Raw genomic sequence first — 17,919 nt, forward strand, 5'->3', positions numbered from 1 at the left:
TGTAAAATGTGAGGTTCGTACCGCGTCCTCCAAACGCACTTCCCAGACTACGTGCGCGCACTAGGATAACTTTAAATCTCTTGGAATTCAAGTCTACCATCATGGTCAAAGTGGATTACAGAATCCATTGCATTTTGTTTCTCGTTTCCTTTTCTGTGCAAGAAAGCTTTTTAAATGAATATGATGCACACCTGGGAGCAAGAGACATTTTTTTACAGGTGAGATCACAGCGGATTCTTCAATAGTAAAATGTGCGTCAGGAATGTGTCTAATTGTACATTACATTCACTTAATGTAATCTACAATTTTGTCATCAACTTTTATAAATTGCAATGTATTTCACACCGGGATATTGTAGCATGAAAAGTAGTAATGTTTATTACTATATATTATAGTAAGTATATTTTGAACGCTTCCATAAACACTGAACATTTTCTTAAACCTCTACTGTCACACTTGCCTTTGCTCACTAGTCCAGTTTCTTGTTGCAAGTGATTATTTTTATCATCATAAATAACTGATTCAATTCCTAATGCAGTTAGAAATTTGCTTTGTAGAATGTAGATAGTTTCCCACTTTTTAAGCAATTGGTTTATGATCAATTCCCGCAAACTTCCACATATGTGGTAATGGGCTATATTGACACAGCAATGATTTGAGACCAACCTCTGCCCTTCTGTGTACAGTGAAAGCATTTACTTCTAGTTCCAGTTGCCGTCCATTCATGAATAGCTTTGATTCAGTCTATTTTCACACAAAATCTGGGCCCAACCCATACTCAAGGACTCTGGAGATTTCTCCCAAATGGGGTTATTTTTTCTTCCAAAATATAGTATTGAGCAAAAGTCACTTTTTCCCTATCAGTTTAAGACATCAAATAATGGCCAGGCCAGTATAGAAACTCCTTTTTTTCAGTGAAGTAGAATTTGGTGGTGAGTTTTCACCAGCCTCGCTGAACAACCTTGTGGGCTTAAATGACCCCCTGTGTACTGTGGAGCATCAGAACATTCCTCCGAGGGCCTCGGTTTCCTCTGTTGAGATGTTTCCACATCACAAGGTACATGAACACTGCCAGGACCTTCTGTTACTGACTGTTTCATTGTCTTGCTCTTGTTTCAGAGAGCCAAACGACAGAGTAAGCCATCCAAACCAGCGGTAAGTGTGTGTGTGGGGGGGGGGGTCAACATTCTGGAATGTGTCTGACTTTCAAACGTTTTGTTCAATGGCCCCAGTCTCCATAACAAAAATATTAGGAACATTATAAAAATATTTTTGGGATATTCTTTTCTTTAGGGCTCTGTTGAGAATTGTGCAATAGCTTTGCACATTTGAACAACGTGCTCTGAAGAGCAGACCTCAAAATATTTTTCAAGCTGGGGGCAGCTCTCTGTATGACATGGCAGTATCGTGTATTTTTATAACTTTGTGGGTTTGCTGCCTCTCATGCCACTAATATACCCACAAGGCTGGTACACAATACCTCCCCTGTCTCACAACCATCCAAGAACAAACATTTCATAGCTTTTTGAACCTAAGCCTGGGAATTTCATATGACGTCATTGTACAAACCTTGAGAGAAGGTTGATTCACGCAGTCAGGGCCAAATTATGAAACAATCATTTTGCCAATCAATGTAATGGTCAAAATACAGTTATGGATGCATAGCTCTACTTCCCTACACAGTGTGCTCCCTTTACTGGGATTCGGTTGCTCACAGTGCCATGGTTGAAGTTCCTCTTGGAACACATTCTAATTCTTAAAGCTTCCAGTCTGCCACAGTATGTAAGTGTGTACATGAACATAATGTAGAACCACAGCTCTGGTCCTGGGGCCAGTGAGGAGCGAGGCTTCCTGTTTCAGTCTGCCTCCTGGGCCTGCAGTGATGTGGCCTGCGCTGGCCACATTGATCTCAGCAGGTGCCAGAATTACCCAAGTAAACAAGGGGGTGGGAGAGATATCCAGCAGAGACTGGCTTTGTATCATCTCGCTAAACTTGTCAACCAGAGGACAGACCCGGTTAAGCCTTGGTTTGGCAATGAGAAATGTGCTTTGATCCAGGTTTTTCTGTTTCTGACGATGCAATGTGACCAGGAGTTTTAACTCCAGTTTTAACTCCAGTTTTAACTCCAGTTTTAACTCCAGTTTTAACTTGATGCTCAATTTAAGTATTTTCTGTACTATCAGTCTACTCAGGATGACAGTGTCTCCTAAAAGTATCCACATTTTAATGTTCTGTGTTTTCAGCTCAAGGTGACAGACTACCATGTGAGGTGTTCCGTGGTATCTCGCTACGCCATCACCACGGTCCACAGCTCCGTTTGGAACCAGCTCCCTGGCACTAAGGAAGCTGCCTTCGAGGTGGACCTGCCCTCTTCGGCTTTCATCTCCAACTTCACCATGTCAGTCAGGACACTGGACAAACTGTTTTACTGGCAGTTTTATCTTGTGTCTTTCTTTTGAACTCCCCTGTCCTTTCTTTTCAATGCATCTCTAAATATCTCTGTTACTTTCTGTCTCTCTTTCCCTCCTGCTATCTGGATCACTTTATCACAAACAGCAGGCTACTAATTGTACCTTCAATAGGAATTCTAGTTTGTGAATTAAAAAAAAGGAATGAAGTGGATCATTCACAGGCTGGAGTGTAAAACTTTGTAAATAATGTGACAGAAAAGGGAGTAAATAAACATGAAATAATCAAGGGAGCAAGTGGATCAAATCCATAGGTAAACTTCAGAGGATTTATTTGGGGACTTAAAATTCCGGTTCAGAGAAGAGACACACAATTTTATTACTAAGAGGATTGCACACCACTCAACTTCAAAAAAGACTAAATATAAACAAAACAAACAAGTCAACAGCATAGGCCAATTGTGGAGCCTGGGGCTGGATTTAGGAGAGGAAGCAGGAGAGGGAGGACTTTAAGGCAGATGAATACCAGGCTTTGTAAATATAAGTCAGAAAGTTAATAGAGAAAAAGACAGGAGCTCGCCCTGTTTCCTCTCTCTCTCTCTCTCTCTCTCTCTCTCTCTCTCTCTCTCTCTCTCTCTCTCTCTCTCTCTCTCTCTCTCTCTCTCTCTCTCCACACAGTTTACTGTGGCACCATGCCAAGATACACACACACACTACGCACACACTACACACACACTACACACACACTACGCACACACTACACACACACTACACACACACTACGCACACACTACGCACACATGCGCGCACACATGCACACATTGTGTATTTCACATACATATTTACATATAGTAATGTGAATATGTGGAAACATACACCGTTCTCCAGTCTCTCTCTTTCCTTCTGCGACACACGCACACTCTCGCTCACACCGAAAGGCAGCCTGCAAAGCGCCAAGGACCAACGGGAAAATAGCTGAGGCAAAGTGGTTTCTTTAGTTCTGTGGTGTTTCTGGTTCTGGGACTGAGAACCCTGTGTCCTGTGTGTGGGTCACCCATGTACCACCATCTCCACTCCCTTTCAGACACACGTAGATATACAGGCACCTCTATTTTCCACCCACCGCGCTGACCATTATGCTCTGTCTCACACAAGACCTGCTTCAGATCTGCCCGTTTATTTTTGTAGGTCCTTGTTGTTTTTATATTTCCATGTATTTGTTCAAAGGATCTGACCTTATTTTAGCACCTTGTCACGTGGAAAAAAATGCAAGGAACTTCTAGGAATTGTGTGGTTTGGTGTATGCCTGTGAGCCTATTTAAGGTCTGTTTTGGGTGGGAAACCTTAATACCTGGGTGCAGCTACTGTAGATAGCGTGCAGGGTTCCCGGTACAAGGAGCTTTGAGAGGTGTTACTGCATCTCTTTCCAGTAATCATGTTTTCAGAGGGAAATTACCCTCTCCGCTCACCTCTCTCTTGACCCCACCTTCTTTATGCATGTTTTGAGCTCAATCTGTAAACCAACATGATGCATGTTTATCTTGAGTCCAACACTAAGTGCTACATATAGCCAGGCTCTGTGACTGACACAGTTAGTGTAAAAAGTACAGTGAAACCAAGTATGAAATGAACATAGACCCGTTCAGGCGCCCAAAATACCAGACATGGTTCTCCCTGTAACATAATCCGAGAATTGTGAGGAACTCACAGAGAGGCGTTTCTTCTCCTTCCCTCCTCTCTTCCTGCTCGCAGCACCTCCAATGGCAAGGTGTATGTCGCCCAGGTGCAGGAAAGGAGCGCTGCAAGGAAGATATATGACGCTGCCAAGAAGCAAGGGAAAACAGCCGGACTCGTTGCCACCAAGTCAGTCAGAGAAAAGTGTTGAGCAGCACTCCGTCCCCTCTCGACATCCATATAATCTATTTAATCATTTGATGATTCAAACCCAAATGCTTCAGTTGCTAACAATGTGTTCCGTAGTAACCATGCCAACGCCCATGCCTGGTCGTTAATTGATCCTGCCTCGTCCTCTGCTCCTCCATTCTCCAGGGAGAGGGAGATTGAGAAGTTCCGTGTGGCGGTGAGCGTGCCCTCGGGGGCCCGTATGTCCTTCTCCCTGTCCTACGAGGAGCTGCTGCCTCGCAGGCTGGGTCACTATGAGCTCTCTCTGGGCCTCCGGCCTGGCCAGCCTGTCCAGAACCTCAGCCTGGAGGTCAGCATAGCAGAGAGGACGGGCATCAGCTTCCTCAAGGTCCTACCGCTCAAGACCAGCCGGCTGCTCTCCAACACTGTACAAGGTTAGAGAAACCGAAAAAGAGACCAGGGGGTGTGAGAGTGAAAGTTATTGCTTGACAGCACAAACCCCTGCAGTCCACACTCCTCTTCTCCATCTCTCGTCTCCATGATTCCTCCTCTCCCCCCCCCTCCTGCAGGTGAAGCCCAGGCTCCGGACTCCACCCAGGTGGAGCAGAACCAGGGCTGCGCCAGGGTACGATACAGTCCCACCCTGCGGCAGCAGAACAGCATCTCTTCCAAGGGCCTCAATGTTGACTTCATCATCCAGTATGACGTGGAGCTCAGAGACCTGATGGGAGACATCCAGGTCAGGCCCTGCACACAACAAACACATACATGCTGTATACACACAACAAACAAAACACACATGTCGGCAAACACATATACACTTGCTAAACTACATGAATCATACAATAGTATTTCCCAGTCGAGCAATTCACCAGTTAACTGGTCATTTGTACCGATTTTTCTGCTTTTCTCTCTCAGGTGTATGATGGCTACTTTGTGCACTACTTTGCACCTCGGGGCCTCCCTGTTGTTCCCAAGGATGTCATCTTTGTCATCGATGTCAGCGGATCCATGATCGGCACCAAGATCAAACAGGTACACAACCTCGCACATCTTCATCACAATCTTCCATTTTAATAGTAATAGTCCATTTTAATAGTACAGTACGTCAAACAAGCCACTGGCAACCAACCTACATTAGACGATACAGTCCAGGAGGATGATGTCTTGAGGTACATTTTACATTTACATTTTAGTCATTTAGCAGACGCTCTTATCCAGAGCGACTTACAGTAAGTACAGGGACATTCCCCAGAGCAAGTCCTTGCCAAAGGACACAACATCATTTGGCTCGGAAGGGAACTGACTCCTGAGGTAAATGTTGTGTTCCTACGAATCTCCAGACCAAGCAGGCCATGACCACCATCCTGGGGGACCTGCGAGAGGGGGACCACTTCAACATCATCACCTTCTCAGACAAAGTCCACACGTGGAAGAAGGGGCGCACTGTGAGGGCCACGCCTCAGAACATACGAGACGCCAAAGACTTCATCAAGAGGATCATCGCTGAGGGCTGTGAGTGACACTGAGTCTGTTGTAAGCGATGCATCATCTGGTGTTATGAATCCCTTTAAATCATCAATATTATTGTTGCTGTTGTGAGTGAACGTTTGACTTATTTCCCTCTTACTCCACCTCCATTCATTCTTCCTTCATCTCTCCTCTCCCAGGGACCAACATCAACGCTGCTCTACTTTCTGCCGCCCAGCTGGTCAACCCCTCCCCCTCAAGCTCCTCCCCCGTTCGCTCCTCCTCTGCCTCTCACCGGGTGCCATTGATCATCTTCCTGACAGACGGGGAAGCCACCATTGGCGTGACAACCGGGGATGCCATTCTCACCAACGCCAAGAGCGCCCTGGGCGCCGCCTCCCTGTTCGGCATCGCCTTCGGGGACGACGCCGACTTCCCTCTGCTTCGGCGCCTGGCCATGGACAACCGCGGCGTGGCCAGGATGGTGTACGAGGACGCGGACGCCGCGCTGCAGCTGAAGGGCTTCTACGACGAGGTGGCCAGCCCCCTTCTGTCCGACATCCAGCTGTCCTACCTGGACGACCAGGCCTTCGATGTCACCCAGTCCCTCTTCCCCAACTACTTCCAGGGCTCGGAGCTGGTGGTGACCGGGAAGGTGAAGCCTGGGGTCAGGGACCTGAAGGTGTTTCTGACGGCTGTGGACTCCAAGCAGAAGGTGAAGGCGGAGAACGATGTGTTGAAGACGGGGGGGAACGGGACGGCGTTCGTGGGCTGCCCCGGGGGGACGGAGGGAATCTCCAGCTTTGTGCGAAGACTCTGGGCCTATTTCACTATCAAAGAGCTGCTGCTGGCCAAACTGAACAGCACGGATCCCGCCACCCAGAGACTGCTGGCTGACAAGGCCACCAATCTCTCCCTCAAGTACAACTTTGTCACACCTGTCACCTCGCTTGTGGTCGTCAAACCTGATGCTGATGAACCGCCTCTGACTCCTACCACTGTTTCAACGACCACAACCGCGACGACTACTGCTACTACACCGACTACAACAACTTCTACTACTACTACCACTGTCACTACCACTACTGCAACCTCTCCCACGCCTGTCTCCAAATCACCTGCGCCCATTGCTGTGAAGAAGTCCAGGTCAAACAACCCTAAACCTAACCCTCAGGTCATTAAGCCTCAACCCCCTAAGCCCCAACCTGGTCCCCCCTTAAACACCCCTCCGCCAAAAAAGACCTCCACCCCTCCCACTCCTCCAAAAACTGTCGCTCTGCCATCTGTCAAGAAAATCACTACCACTCCCAGCCCTGGTGGTGTTAAAACGGCCCCCTCCCCACTCTCTGGTAAAACTCCCCCCCCACCCCCCAGCACCCCTAAAACTGCTCCTGCCCCTCCAGCTGGGAAAATCACCATCCCGCTGGTCAACTCTCTTAAGACTGCCCCTCCACCTGCCCCAGGAAAGATATCCACCCCACAGCCCAGCACAGCCCAGACAGTCCCCCCCACAGCGAAGACCTCCACCCCACAGCCCAGCACAGCCCAGACAGTCCCCCCCACAGTGAAGACCTCCACCCCACAGCCCAGCACAGCCCAGACAGTCCCCCCCACAGTGAAGACCTCCACCCCACAGCCCAGCACAGCCCAGACAGTCCCCCCCACAAAGAAGACCTCCACCTCTCCCACAAGCACCGCCAGAACAGACACAGTACCCCAGACTGAGAGGCTTGCGACACCCCAGCCCAACGCTGTCAGGACCATCCTCCCTCCTGTCAGAGTCTCCTTCCCTTCCTCCTCAGAGACAGAGAACTACACCATGTCCACTAGCGATGGCCACCAGCCTCATGCCACTACCCTGCTGCATGACCTGACGCCCACCACCACTTCTCCTCCCCTCACCCCGGAAGCAGCTTCCCAGGACATAGACTCAGACCCAGACCTGACCATAGCCACCCTGGTGTCTGCTACCTTTGCCCCAATGCCTGGCTTCACCGATGGGCCAAAACTATGGGAGGCTGTAGGCCTGCTTGGTAAATGCCCTTTTACCCCTGTGGTGCATAATCAAAAGCAGTTGTTGTCTTTCAAAGATCAATTTTACAGTTTACAATGGCCTGCCCTGGAAATGACTCAGCACAGTGCATGTCAGGTGGTGTGACACATTCTTCTTCTCTCCACTAGATGTCTCTACTTCCATTCAGATTCAGAGAAAAGGTGAACAAACCGTGCCAGCAATTCTCATGACATAACTTAATCTCTTCTCTTTCATTTCTGTAAATACAGTTACGTCATCTATTTGACATATGTGTATTCTAATGAAGCACTTGTTTGTCTAATTCAAACTCATTTCAAATCCGAGCTCACTGTTTTCTCCTCCCCCTCCCCGTCCTGAAACAGACATAGATCTTGTGAAAGGTGAGTCCTTGTCTTTGTTGCTGTACAAACACAATCCAACAAAGCTGTAGTCACCAAGGGACTGTGGAGCAATCAAGGCCACGGAACACTCAGGGAGATGGGAGGGATGTGGTTCATGGCTGTTTCTGATCTAATTTCACAGATTATGACGCAACCTATGATTTTGACTACGACCTCAACTACGAGTCCTGTAAGTGTGCCGTAAGCGTATCTCCATTTTGTTCCAGTTCACATTAAATATCTTCTTTCCGGTTATGGAATAGTAGAGTCATTATACTATCAGATTTCATGGCATAATTCTAAATGTCATGTTTTCAGGGGATGATGCAGAAACATTTGGTAAGTACTCTTTCTTTTTCTTCGAAATTGGATAAGGATACATTTCGAATCACACATTCACTCCTGACTCAGAAAAAGCACCGACTGGGCTCAGAGAGTACAACAGAGACTCTGTAAGACTCAGATAAAACATTGAATGTCATTCTTGTAAGACTGCTTTGTCATTTCAGACCCCCCCACCAGACTCAGCTCAGTGAGGGTTTTCTCCTCTTCTGGTAGGAAGTATCGCTGCTGCAAACACTCAACCGACGTCACCGCCTCAAACACGTGAGGGACGCTGTTTCACTCATGTCTCACACCTCTGTCTTCCTCCTGTCGTCCGTGTAGTTGACGGAGACCCTCACTTTGTGGTCCAGCTCCCCAAGGTGCATCAGCATCTGTGTTTCACCGTGGACGGCAGGGCCAACGATGTCCTGAGACTACTGGAGGATGCAGAGAAAGGTGACAGTGTCTTAACATGCATCCAACCCACAACTGGGCTGTGTTTGTTCAAGCTACTTCTGCTAGTTTACGAGTTGACCATAGCATGATCAACAGCCTGCTGTGACTGAACCAAGGTGCATTTTCTATGCAGGGACACAATGCTGTAAAGAGGATTTTTTTTCTTTTCTGACAGTCTAGTTTCGTGACCTAGATTGTGCTTCCCTCAGGCATCTTGGTGGATGGCCATCTAATAGGAGCGCCCTCTAAGCATGGCGTTGAAGACCGTTCCCGCACCTACTTTGACCAGCTCACTATTTCCTCTGCCATGGGCGGTCCTGATGGCATCGTCATCACGCTGTCATTGGACATTGTGGTCGTGGAGGGGGAAGGGAGGGACGTGCTTCCCACCAACAAGCAGGGATCAGTGACGAGGCAGGGCATCAAGGTTGCTGTAGACGATCATGGGAGCTGCTGGATAGAGTTGGGCAAGGACGTGCGTTTCCTGGTTCTCTTCCACCACTACAAACACCCCAGCTACCTGCAGCTGGCTCACCTCGGCTTCTACATCACTGATGGGCATGGGCTATCGTCCTCAACTCAAGGCCTGCTAGGTAAACTCAGCACTTACAAGGATATGGTGTTTATCTTGTTTTTATTCCCTGGCATTTTCACTTGTTTCCGTATGTTCCCCCTATGATCCCTATCCCCTCTCACTGTCCTCTCCACAGGCCAGTTTCAGCATGCTGACATGAGTGTGTCTGCGCTGATGGAGACCCAGGACGGGCCCTCTGGCGCCCAGCCCGGTAAAGAGGGGGTCCTGGCCAAGGGGTTTCTGAGGTGGGGGGATATGAAGATGCCAGTCACTCTACAGGACAAGACCCTGAAGGACACGGCGATAAGGCACCACCTGGGCAGGTGCTGGGTGGTGCCCAAGGCAGAGGTACAGAGGCTGCTGGGCCAGCCATACCAGAGCTATGTGGTGGACCACTCATAAACACTCCTCCACTCCATCCCCTTTCAACTCTGGGCAGCTCAGGCTATGGGAATGGCCTTCCAGGACAAGCCAGCTCTGGGTCTTGAGTCCAGGGTATTCAGTCTTCCATGCTAATGATCCTCATATTGGGTAATGTGACGTCACAGCGCAGCAGTGCCTTAAAAACAAGATCAGTGACCAACTGATTCTTCTGTTCATATGGCAACAGAAAACTAAGAACCATTTTATTCCTCTGCAATCACTCCAGGTTTAGCACATTTCTGTCACTCTTAAAATGGATGTTTCTCAAGTGTTTTTTTATTCTATAACTATCTGATACCTGATATCTTAATGATAGTTGACATTATTGAAATGTTATTTTGGGGAAGATTCAGAGTTGTATTTTTTGTTTAAGTTAAAGTGTGTATATACTGTATGTATGTTCCATAAAATATTACCTATATAAATATTTTAGTTTTTGGGGTACTTGGACAAGTGTATCATTGTACACACTCAGACACAGAGAGGCGCTGTGAGACTTTTCAGGTTTGCCATGTGCTTTTTATTTTTCTATCTTTTTTATCTTTCGTTCATAGTTTAATTCATTTTATTTGTTACACAAGACATTAGGCATTGTTCACATACTAGTGATCAAACAAGGACTGTGAGTTGTCTACTGCTCAGTCTGAACTATCACTTTTGTCAATTTCAAGTGATATTGTCAATAGTGGGTTTTTAAAAGGCCAAACTTGATGGAAAACGGTACCACCACACTTTTAGGATTTTCTTTAAATAAATAAAAAGATGATACAGCATCTATTGGTGAAAAAAGGGTCAACTCTTTTTATGACTACACTGAGAGAAACCCCCACATTATTCCAGTTCAGCTAACATGATTCCAGGATGAAGACCATGCTATATTTAAAAGTGCTCAGTTTGAAACTGCAGAGATTCCTGTGAAGATTGGTGATTCAATTACTTACTATCCTTCAATCAAAACCTGTTTGTTAAAGACGGTTAATCATATCAAACCAATGAAACACTGGGATGATCACGAACATAGGCCAAACATAACATATGACACAGCAAATAACAAACTAAAACAAAGATGTGGGTATGGATCACTTTGAGATCAGTTGAGTGGTATCAGTAAGAGAACAAACTAATAGCATAGCATATTCAGCATTTTCACCTTTCACCATTACCTTTTAGTGGAAACAAATAAATAATACCATTACAATAAGACACATAAAAAACCCAAACGTGAGTTAATAACTTAGTTTAGAGTCACTTGAGGGAGTGCTGAAGGGCACGGTCATATAAGAGGAGTATAGTGCCAACTCAACCTTGGTTAATGTGTTATGGGTAAGGGTGTAGCATCTCATCTGTCTTCCACTGATATGTACAGTAACTCACTGATTCACTAACTAGGCTTCAGACCACTCTTTAAACCTGAAGTATGTAAACACAGAGGGGTAAAACACAACTGCCAAGCCGGAGAACTCAAAACAGAATGGAGGTCGCCATATAGGACACTGTTGGTAGTGCCAACTGCAGAGACAAGACCACTGAACTAGACTTCCTGTGTGGGGGTAAAAAGACTGCTTCAAGCTGTCCCTCTCACATCAGACTACCCTCATCATAACAGTCAGTGGTGCAGTGGCCTATGCCTTCTTTTAATGTACTGGTCCAATCTTGAGAGATTCCAAAAATATTGGATAAGACCCCAAATTAAGGCTAAAACCAAGTAAAACATATTGGTTCATTTTTGTGGGGTGGCACTTTTAAACCATGGCTCAGGACTTTTATGCTACAGAGTACTACTTTGGGAGTGTCCAGCTTTCCCTGCTGTCTACTCTAAGGGTTATCACAGGGTTTAGTTTATTGGGGGATTGATCTACTTCGGTGACATACACAAGCATTCCAACAACCTAGACATGATCTGGTGCTTTCACTACAAGCCGAAAATTCAGTCTTCCTTCTTCACTCAAAAGGGTCCTGATATCAAGCCTGCAACATCTGAAGTATACATTCTCATCGCCCTCTTTGCATCTCAACAACATGAGGCCTCCTTTTTCAATCAATGTCTTTCGTTTCAAATCTACCATTCTTCATGTGTAACCCTACTAACATGCCAAACCATCCCTCGCAACATTGCATCTCATACACCTTTCCACCTTCCCTTTTTAATGTTTAAGTCCACTTTAGTGTCACAACGCAATACCATACCAACTCAGTAAACTTCATAACTTCAGCTTGTGAAAAGTGCACCAAATATTCTGAAATAAAATTCTTAATAATTTAAAACGTAAGAAAGTCAACAATTCAAAGTCAACTCTGACATCACACATGTATAAACAAAAACAGTTTTAGGGGACAACAGTTAGCCACCGGTTAGCTTGCCTGCTATAGCACAGGGTACACAACAGCATTGCAAAGTGAGCACTATCAGTTGACAGAACAGCCCATTGATATATAATGTTTCATTACATTTTGCCTGACTGAGAGATTTGCCACAAAAGGAGCAGTCTATTGAAATAACACAGGTAAAAGACTAAGTAAGAAGGTGAAAGCAGGGTTGACAGGAGGGATGCGTGGAATGGCCCAGCCTTCATACCGCAGTGTCTTCATGTTCTATGTACAATACTACTGTGTGAAAAAGATGCATGCATGCCAAGTAGAGGTGACAGATTCAGAGAAGGAGCAAATAGTTGTGGCAAAACTGCAGGTTTTACACTACACCGTTTATCTCTTTTGACACCAGCTTTAAACATTGTTGATGTCTTTGTCTCTTCAGCTCCCTGGCCTACCAGCAATGAGAGGACAGGCCAAACACATGAAGAAAGAGTTAAAGGCTTTGAAGCTGCACCAACAGTGAACAGGTCAACCTCTACTAATGGTAATAATCAAGACATGTTTATAGAATCTACAATGGAATGAAAAGACCATATCAACCCTGCTTTTCAGTGATAGAGATAGGGAATGTGAGTCTGGGAACAATTTGTGTGTGTGTGTGTGTGTGTATGTGTGTGTGTGGTAACGTGTTTGAGTCAGAGGCCGTGCCAGAAGAAGGAAGAGCATAAGAAAAAGGAGGATGACTTAAGACTGAACCCCCACCCCTCATCAACCTTACCAAGACCTCGTCCTACCCTTCATTCCACTCAACGCCACCTTCCCCCTATCTCGCCACCCTCCATCAGAGGTTCTGCCCTTTCTTTACTGTTTTCATATTCCCCCCCTTTCTTGGAGCCCTACCCTTCTTATTGCTCATCCTCCCCAAACACATCATTTTGTTTGCGCTTCATATTCTCAAAGTCAAAGTCGCTTCCGGTCATGCGCTTGTAGATGTCCTTGATGTCGTTGCAGGTGGTCTCAAAGTGAGTGGTGGCATCATAGGCCCGGGAGGCAAAGATCTGGGCAAAGGATGCAAAATTGGACAGGTTTTTTTCTTCTTCACAAACCGACACACACCTTCTCCTCCCTTGATCGTACGCTGTAACAGTTGGACTCACCTGACTCTCAGTGCCGTCGTCTGTCGGCTCATAAAGGTCACTGATGGCCACAAACCTGTAGGCGGAGAAGACAGTGGTCATTCATGGAGATGGTCAATAATAGACCAAATGTACTGTACACAGTGTGGAATATAGGGAGCAGGCCGTGTCAGGTGACAGGTCAGTTAGGTGGCGCTAGTGACTCCAAACTCAGGACTGACTTTTGGTCGATGGGCTCCAGAAGTTCCAGAGCAGGCTCGATCTCAGCCTCCGGCTCGCTGGTCTCCACCGTGGTGCTGACGATGGCAATGTACTTGCCCTGGGCCGCCACATTGTGGGCATAGGAGATCATACACACGTAGATGTCTACATGGAGGGAGGATAGGGAGGGAGACACAAAATCAATATCCAATGAATATATACATGTGGATGACCAGGCCAGGTTTATACCGTAAAAGACAATAATGTGAAATGTGAAATGAAAACAAACAAGGTTGGGTCCTCACCGGATTTGCGGTTGACTTGGTTCTGAGGGATGATGATCTGGCAGGAGTTGGCATCGTTGGTGTTCTTGATGGGGTGGCTGAGGATGCAGATGACACGGATCACCTGACCAGCCTTACGCACACGATCCTGGATGTAGCTGGGGTCGCAGATCAGCTGCTTGCATCTGGCCACCTGCCACAGAGGGAAGGGCCCACACAGATACAATCCTTATTAGTTTATCCCCTGTCCAAACACCATAGACTGTATTCAAACTTAGCTACGTTGTGTTGTCCTTCAGTACCAGTCTAACTGAGTTTTGAAAGGTCATCCCGAACAAATACGTCAATGAAGCTTGTTGTGACGTTACCTCTCCCTCTGACTTCACTCCGACCACATGGCCATCCTCCATCACTATCTCCTCCACAGGTTTGTTCAGCATGTAGGTTCCTCCGTAGATTGCACTCAGCCTAATATGATTCATAAGACAGAAATACATTGTCTATGGTCCCGTTCAGTTTAATGGTCGTGGTTGTGTTCACTTTCATTGCCGGTTGAAATCTACGGGTGATCGTGTCTTCTCAGTGGCAGCACGGCTCTGGAATAACCTTCCGCTCATTATGAGATCCTCCCCCACTATCGATGTTTCTAAATCGTATCTTAAGACCCACTTACTCTCCTTGGCCTATGCCCCTGTGTAAGTGGAACAGTGTTGTCCTGCATGTGTGTGCATCTGTGTGTGTGTGTGTCCTTAAATGTTGGTTATTTTGGTGCCTTTTTTTTGTTGCCTTGGATAATTGTTCAGCTTTTTGACTGGTTGTTTGGGAATTAATTGGACTTGATTCATTCCAGGAAGGAGTGTGTTGATGCACAGACCTGGCAAAGCCCTGGGGCAGCTCCCCCAGCCCGTACAGGGGGTACAGGTAAGGGCTCTTCCCATACCGGGCCAGGGACTCACTGTACAGCTTGATACGGTTGATTGTCTCCAAACAGGGGACGTCAAGATAGCTGAAAACACGATGGAAAAGCATGAGAGAACGCGAGTGATGATTAGCTACATGTCCACATTGAGTCATGGAAATATCACCGCGACAACTTTGTAACAACTGACATTTTCTTTGACACTCAGTAGAATAATGACTGCCTGTCTGCACTTACTCGTCTGTCCTGTACAGGGCCAGGGCGTGGCCGGTGAAGTCGATGACGTCTTGCCCAAGGTCAAACTTCTTGTAAACATCCCTCATGGTGGTTAGCTTGGGGTCGACGCCCTCAAAGGTCTTGGGGTCGTTCTCGTCAAAGTTGGCCACAAACACTAAGAACTTTCGGAACCTTCTTTTCTCAAACATCCCCATGAGATCTTTAAAAGGCAAGAAGTTCGTTGTAGTCTCATACAGTAATAAAATAAAGAGAAGCTACACTTTTAATGTTGACAATACACAATTTGAAGTATGCTGTAGCATACGGCTGAACTCACTTGAAGCAAGCGCTTCAGTCTCAGTTGATGGCACCTTGTAGATCTTCCCTCCCTTGTAGACAAAACTACCTTCAACTACTTTGAAGTCCAGGTATCGAGTCACCTCTGTGTATAGCAGCATCTTCACAAGCTGACCTGCATTTATATGATAGAAATCACCAAAGTATGCTTTTTTGGGGTTGCTGTATGGTTTTAACATGTTTTAATCTACTCCAAAAACATATATTGATTTATTCATATCAACGTGGATCTTTATTCAAATCAACGTGCATGGATGTTAACGTTTTGTTGTTAGGTTATTAAATTTATCATTTATTTGTAGAGGTTATGCTGCGTTCTGATTCCTACTTATCCTAAGAGCATGAGGTGATTTTATGTATTCAGTAAAGATGAGTGAGGCCTGAGAGCTCCAATACTCCATGATGTGCTTGTATTCTCTGTACTTTAGTAAGACAAATCAACAATAAATAATATTATTTGGAACATCTTCCCCATGTACATAAAACCCTGGTAAACTAGTGACTGACCGTTGGCCATCAGGAACTTGGGGATGAGGTCCACGTTCCAGTCACGTCCTCGTCCCATCGATTCAGGAGGGCTGTCTGTGAGCTCAAAGCGCTTGTACACCTACAGAGCAGAGGACATTCACCACAGCCAACAATCAATGACACTTGAAAACTAGATTTTCAGGAATCTGTATAAGAAATCAGATATGATGAAATCCCAACCCCTAGTCTTGCATATGGGAAGTGTAGTTGTGCCAGTCCTTACCTCCTCCAGGGGAGTGATGGAGGAGCTCTCCCCACCATAGTATGGGTTCCTGTCCATGTGGAGAACCTTCTTCCCATTCACAGACATGATCCCAGACAGAATGCATTCCTAGACAATGCAGTGGATAAGTCAACATTTACTGTAATGTCATTCACCACTTTCTTACAAACCGAATGTACATTCATTTCTATGAAATGGGATGTTCCAGTGTTGCGTGTGAGTGTGCAAAAGAGAACAGAGGGAGGCTGTACGAGGGAGGGGCTGCATGAGCAACGTCGCTGCGCATGCGCGAGTCGATGTGCCGTCTCTATCATATAAATGCCTGTATACTAACTTTAACAATAATAATATGAATAATAACAATCATAATCTTAATCGTTATAACAAACGCAGACTTTTGTTTTGTTGATAACAGCAAATTACCTATTGACTACTCATGTCTTCAAAATCAACTTTAATAGCAAATAACTAATCCAACTATTATTACAATTAAGTCGTATGTAATAATGACTGTGCATGAATAACTGATGTTTTCGAGTAACATTGAAAGGGGAAAGGTTAGGCTACAAGACAGAATGCCAAGTCGGTATGATGGACATTTTTGGATTTGCCTTTAAAACACGGACATGGTTTCATTTCTGAAGCGACAACACAGTGCTGGGAACAGAATCAATCATTTAAAACCATTCTCAGGCCTGCGTTAACGTTTTATATGTAGGCCTATCCATGAGAGGGGGACTACTATCACATATAGTAGGGTTACGCCTAAGATGCTGCACAACGATTCCAAATGAACAATGCTTGGACTGTTGGCAACACTTGCAAATAGGCTACATACTATGAATCGTTTTTTTCAGTCACAGCGATAATTTATAAAGCGAATTTTAATTAGAGCATATTTTCTCATGTATTTATTGTCAGAGATGCAGAGACGATGGGATGGACATTTGAGATGAGTGCCAGATGCTGCAACTTCATTCATTTCAAAGTCAATGATAAACACACACACACCGTCGGTAATAAGAAGCAAATTAATTCTGATTACTTACTGTAAGTCCGGTGCCCAAAACGATCACATCATATTCCTCATCCATGTTGTATCACCGCCTCTCCTGTCTCGCCCTCTTTTGCTTTGTAAAATTGAAAGAGATTGAAAGAAATAATCAGTGCTAAAGCGAATGCAAACGAACACTCTTTCTTTACACAACTGTTTGTCAGTTAGATGCCGTTTCAAGTTTATATTTTATTAATTTATCCTCTGGTGTAAATGAACAGTGGAATATGGTCCACACTGTCACCGGCGAGGACGACCAAAGATGGCCCTACACGAAGAACCCTGTGGAACACTGCTAGTGCGTTCGCGTCGGAAAGTAGTGCACCTCCCCTGTTTGTGATCTTACAAAACCACAGATAAATTAACATAAAACAGACAGGGAATAACTGTAGGTGTTTTCAACCCCACTCAACTACATAATAAAGAATTATTTAGCCAAATGACCGTACTTTGATATTTCAATATGGTCAATGCAGACAATTGTAGGTTTTAATTGTTCGCTTTATCTTCTTTTCCCCTTTCAGTTCAGATAGGTGCAGCTGTGTGGATGATGCAGTGGTATTCCTCCGCCAACTTGCTGAATAGAGCCTAATGCTGTGATCAAGAGTTTATTATAGTTTAATTTGGGTGTTTACATAGAATGTTGTGGTACTATATGACGACTAGGCTACTCTTATGGTGTAAAACGCAGCTTTTCTAGTTGTTGTATTCCTTAATAAAGGGTCAAAGTAAGTAGCTATTTTGTAGCTACTAA

General features: G+C 45.5%; 2 protein-coding genes across 2 annotated transcripts; one reads left to right on the forward strand and one right to left on the reverse strand.

Moving 5' to 3' along the window:
- The first annotated feature begins 101 nt into the window (after positions 1 to 101).
- Positions 102 to 10,251, forward strand: itih6 (inter-alpha-trypsin inhibitor heavy chain family member 6). Its single transcript, XM_067239945.1, has 18 exons — positions 102 to 218; positions 1,120 to 1,155; positions 2,245 to 2,399; positions 4,162 to 4,272; positions 4,459 to 4,706; positions 4,842 to 5,011; positions 5,191 to 5,307; positions 5,616 to 5,787; positions 5,943 to 7,243; positions 7,364 to 7,775; positions 7,924 to 7,956; positions 8,140 to 8,157; positions 8,300 to 8,347; positions 8,476 to 8,496; positions 8,667 to 8,711; positions 8,824 to 8,937; positions 9,147 to 9,530; positions 9,648 to 10,251. Exons 1-18 carry the CDS (start codon positions 102 to 104, stop codon positions 9,911 to 9,913), a joined length of 3,768 nt encoding a protein of 1,255 aa, XP_067096046.1. The 3' UTR covers positions 9,914 to 10,251.
- Positions 10,252 to 10,414: 163 nt separating this feature from the next.
- On the reverse strand, positions 10,415 to 17,631 carry gdi1 (GDP dissociation inhibitor 1). The gene is made up of 12 exons (XM_067239947.1): positions 17,615 to 17,631; positions 17,161 to 17,241; positions 16,112 to 16,219; positions 15,868 to 15,967; positions 15,341 to 15,475; positions 15,025 to 15,223; positions 14,743 to 14,874; positions 14,237 to 14,336; positions 13,890 to 14,061; positions 13,605 to 13,749; positions 13,405 to 13,459; positions 10,415 to 13,305 (listed from the first exon to the last, which is right to left on the reverse strand). Exons 2-12 carry the CDS (start codon positions 17,203 to 17,205, stop codon positions 13,153 to 13,155), a joined length of 1,344 nt encoding a protein of 447 aa, XP_067096048.1. The 5' UTR covers positions 17,206 to 17,241; positions 17,615 to 17,631; the 3' UTR covers positions 10,415 to 13,152.
- Positions 17,632 to 17,919: the final 288 nt, after the last annotated feature.

This window comes from Osmerus mordax, chromosome 7, assembly GCF_038355195.1.
Source record: "Osmerus mordax isolate fOsmMor3 chromosome 7, fOsmMor3.pri, whole genome shotgun sequence".
NCBI classification, from domain to species: domain Eukaryota; kingdom Metazoa; phylum Chordata; class Actinopteri; order Osmeriformes; family Osmeridae; genus Osmerus; species Osmerus mordax.

What these genes read in the sequence shown, in the direction of transcription:
- itih6 (XM_067239945.1), top strand. Translation starts at nt 102, where the DNA reads ATGGTCAAAGTGGATTACAGAATCCATTGCATTTTGTTTCTCGTTTCC. An exon ending in GGATGATGCAGAAACATTTG is followed by an intron (nt 8,497 to 8,666) that starts GTAAGTACTCTT and finishes TTGTCATTTCAG; the next exon opens with ACCCCCCCACCAGACTCAGC. An exon ending in GAGGGTTTTCTCCTCTTCTG is followed by an intron (nt 8,712 to 8,823) that starts GTAGGAAGTATC and finishes TCGTCCGTGTAG; the next exon opens with TTGACGGAGACCCTCACTTT.
- gdi1 (XM_067239947.1), bottom strand. Translation starts at nt 17,205, where the DNA reads ATGGATGAGGAATATGATGTGATCGTTTTGGGCACCGGACTTACA. An exon ending in CTGCCCCAGGGCTTTGCCAG is followed by an intron (nt 14,337 to 14,742) that starts GTCTGTGCATCA and finishes GAATCATATTAG; the next exon opens with GCTGAGTGCAATCTACGGAG. An exon ending in GAGTGAAGTCAGAGGGAGAG is followed by an intron (nt 14,062 to 14,236) that starts GTAACGTCACAA and finishes CCTCTGTGGCAG; the next exon opens with GTGGCCAGATGCAAGCAGCT.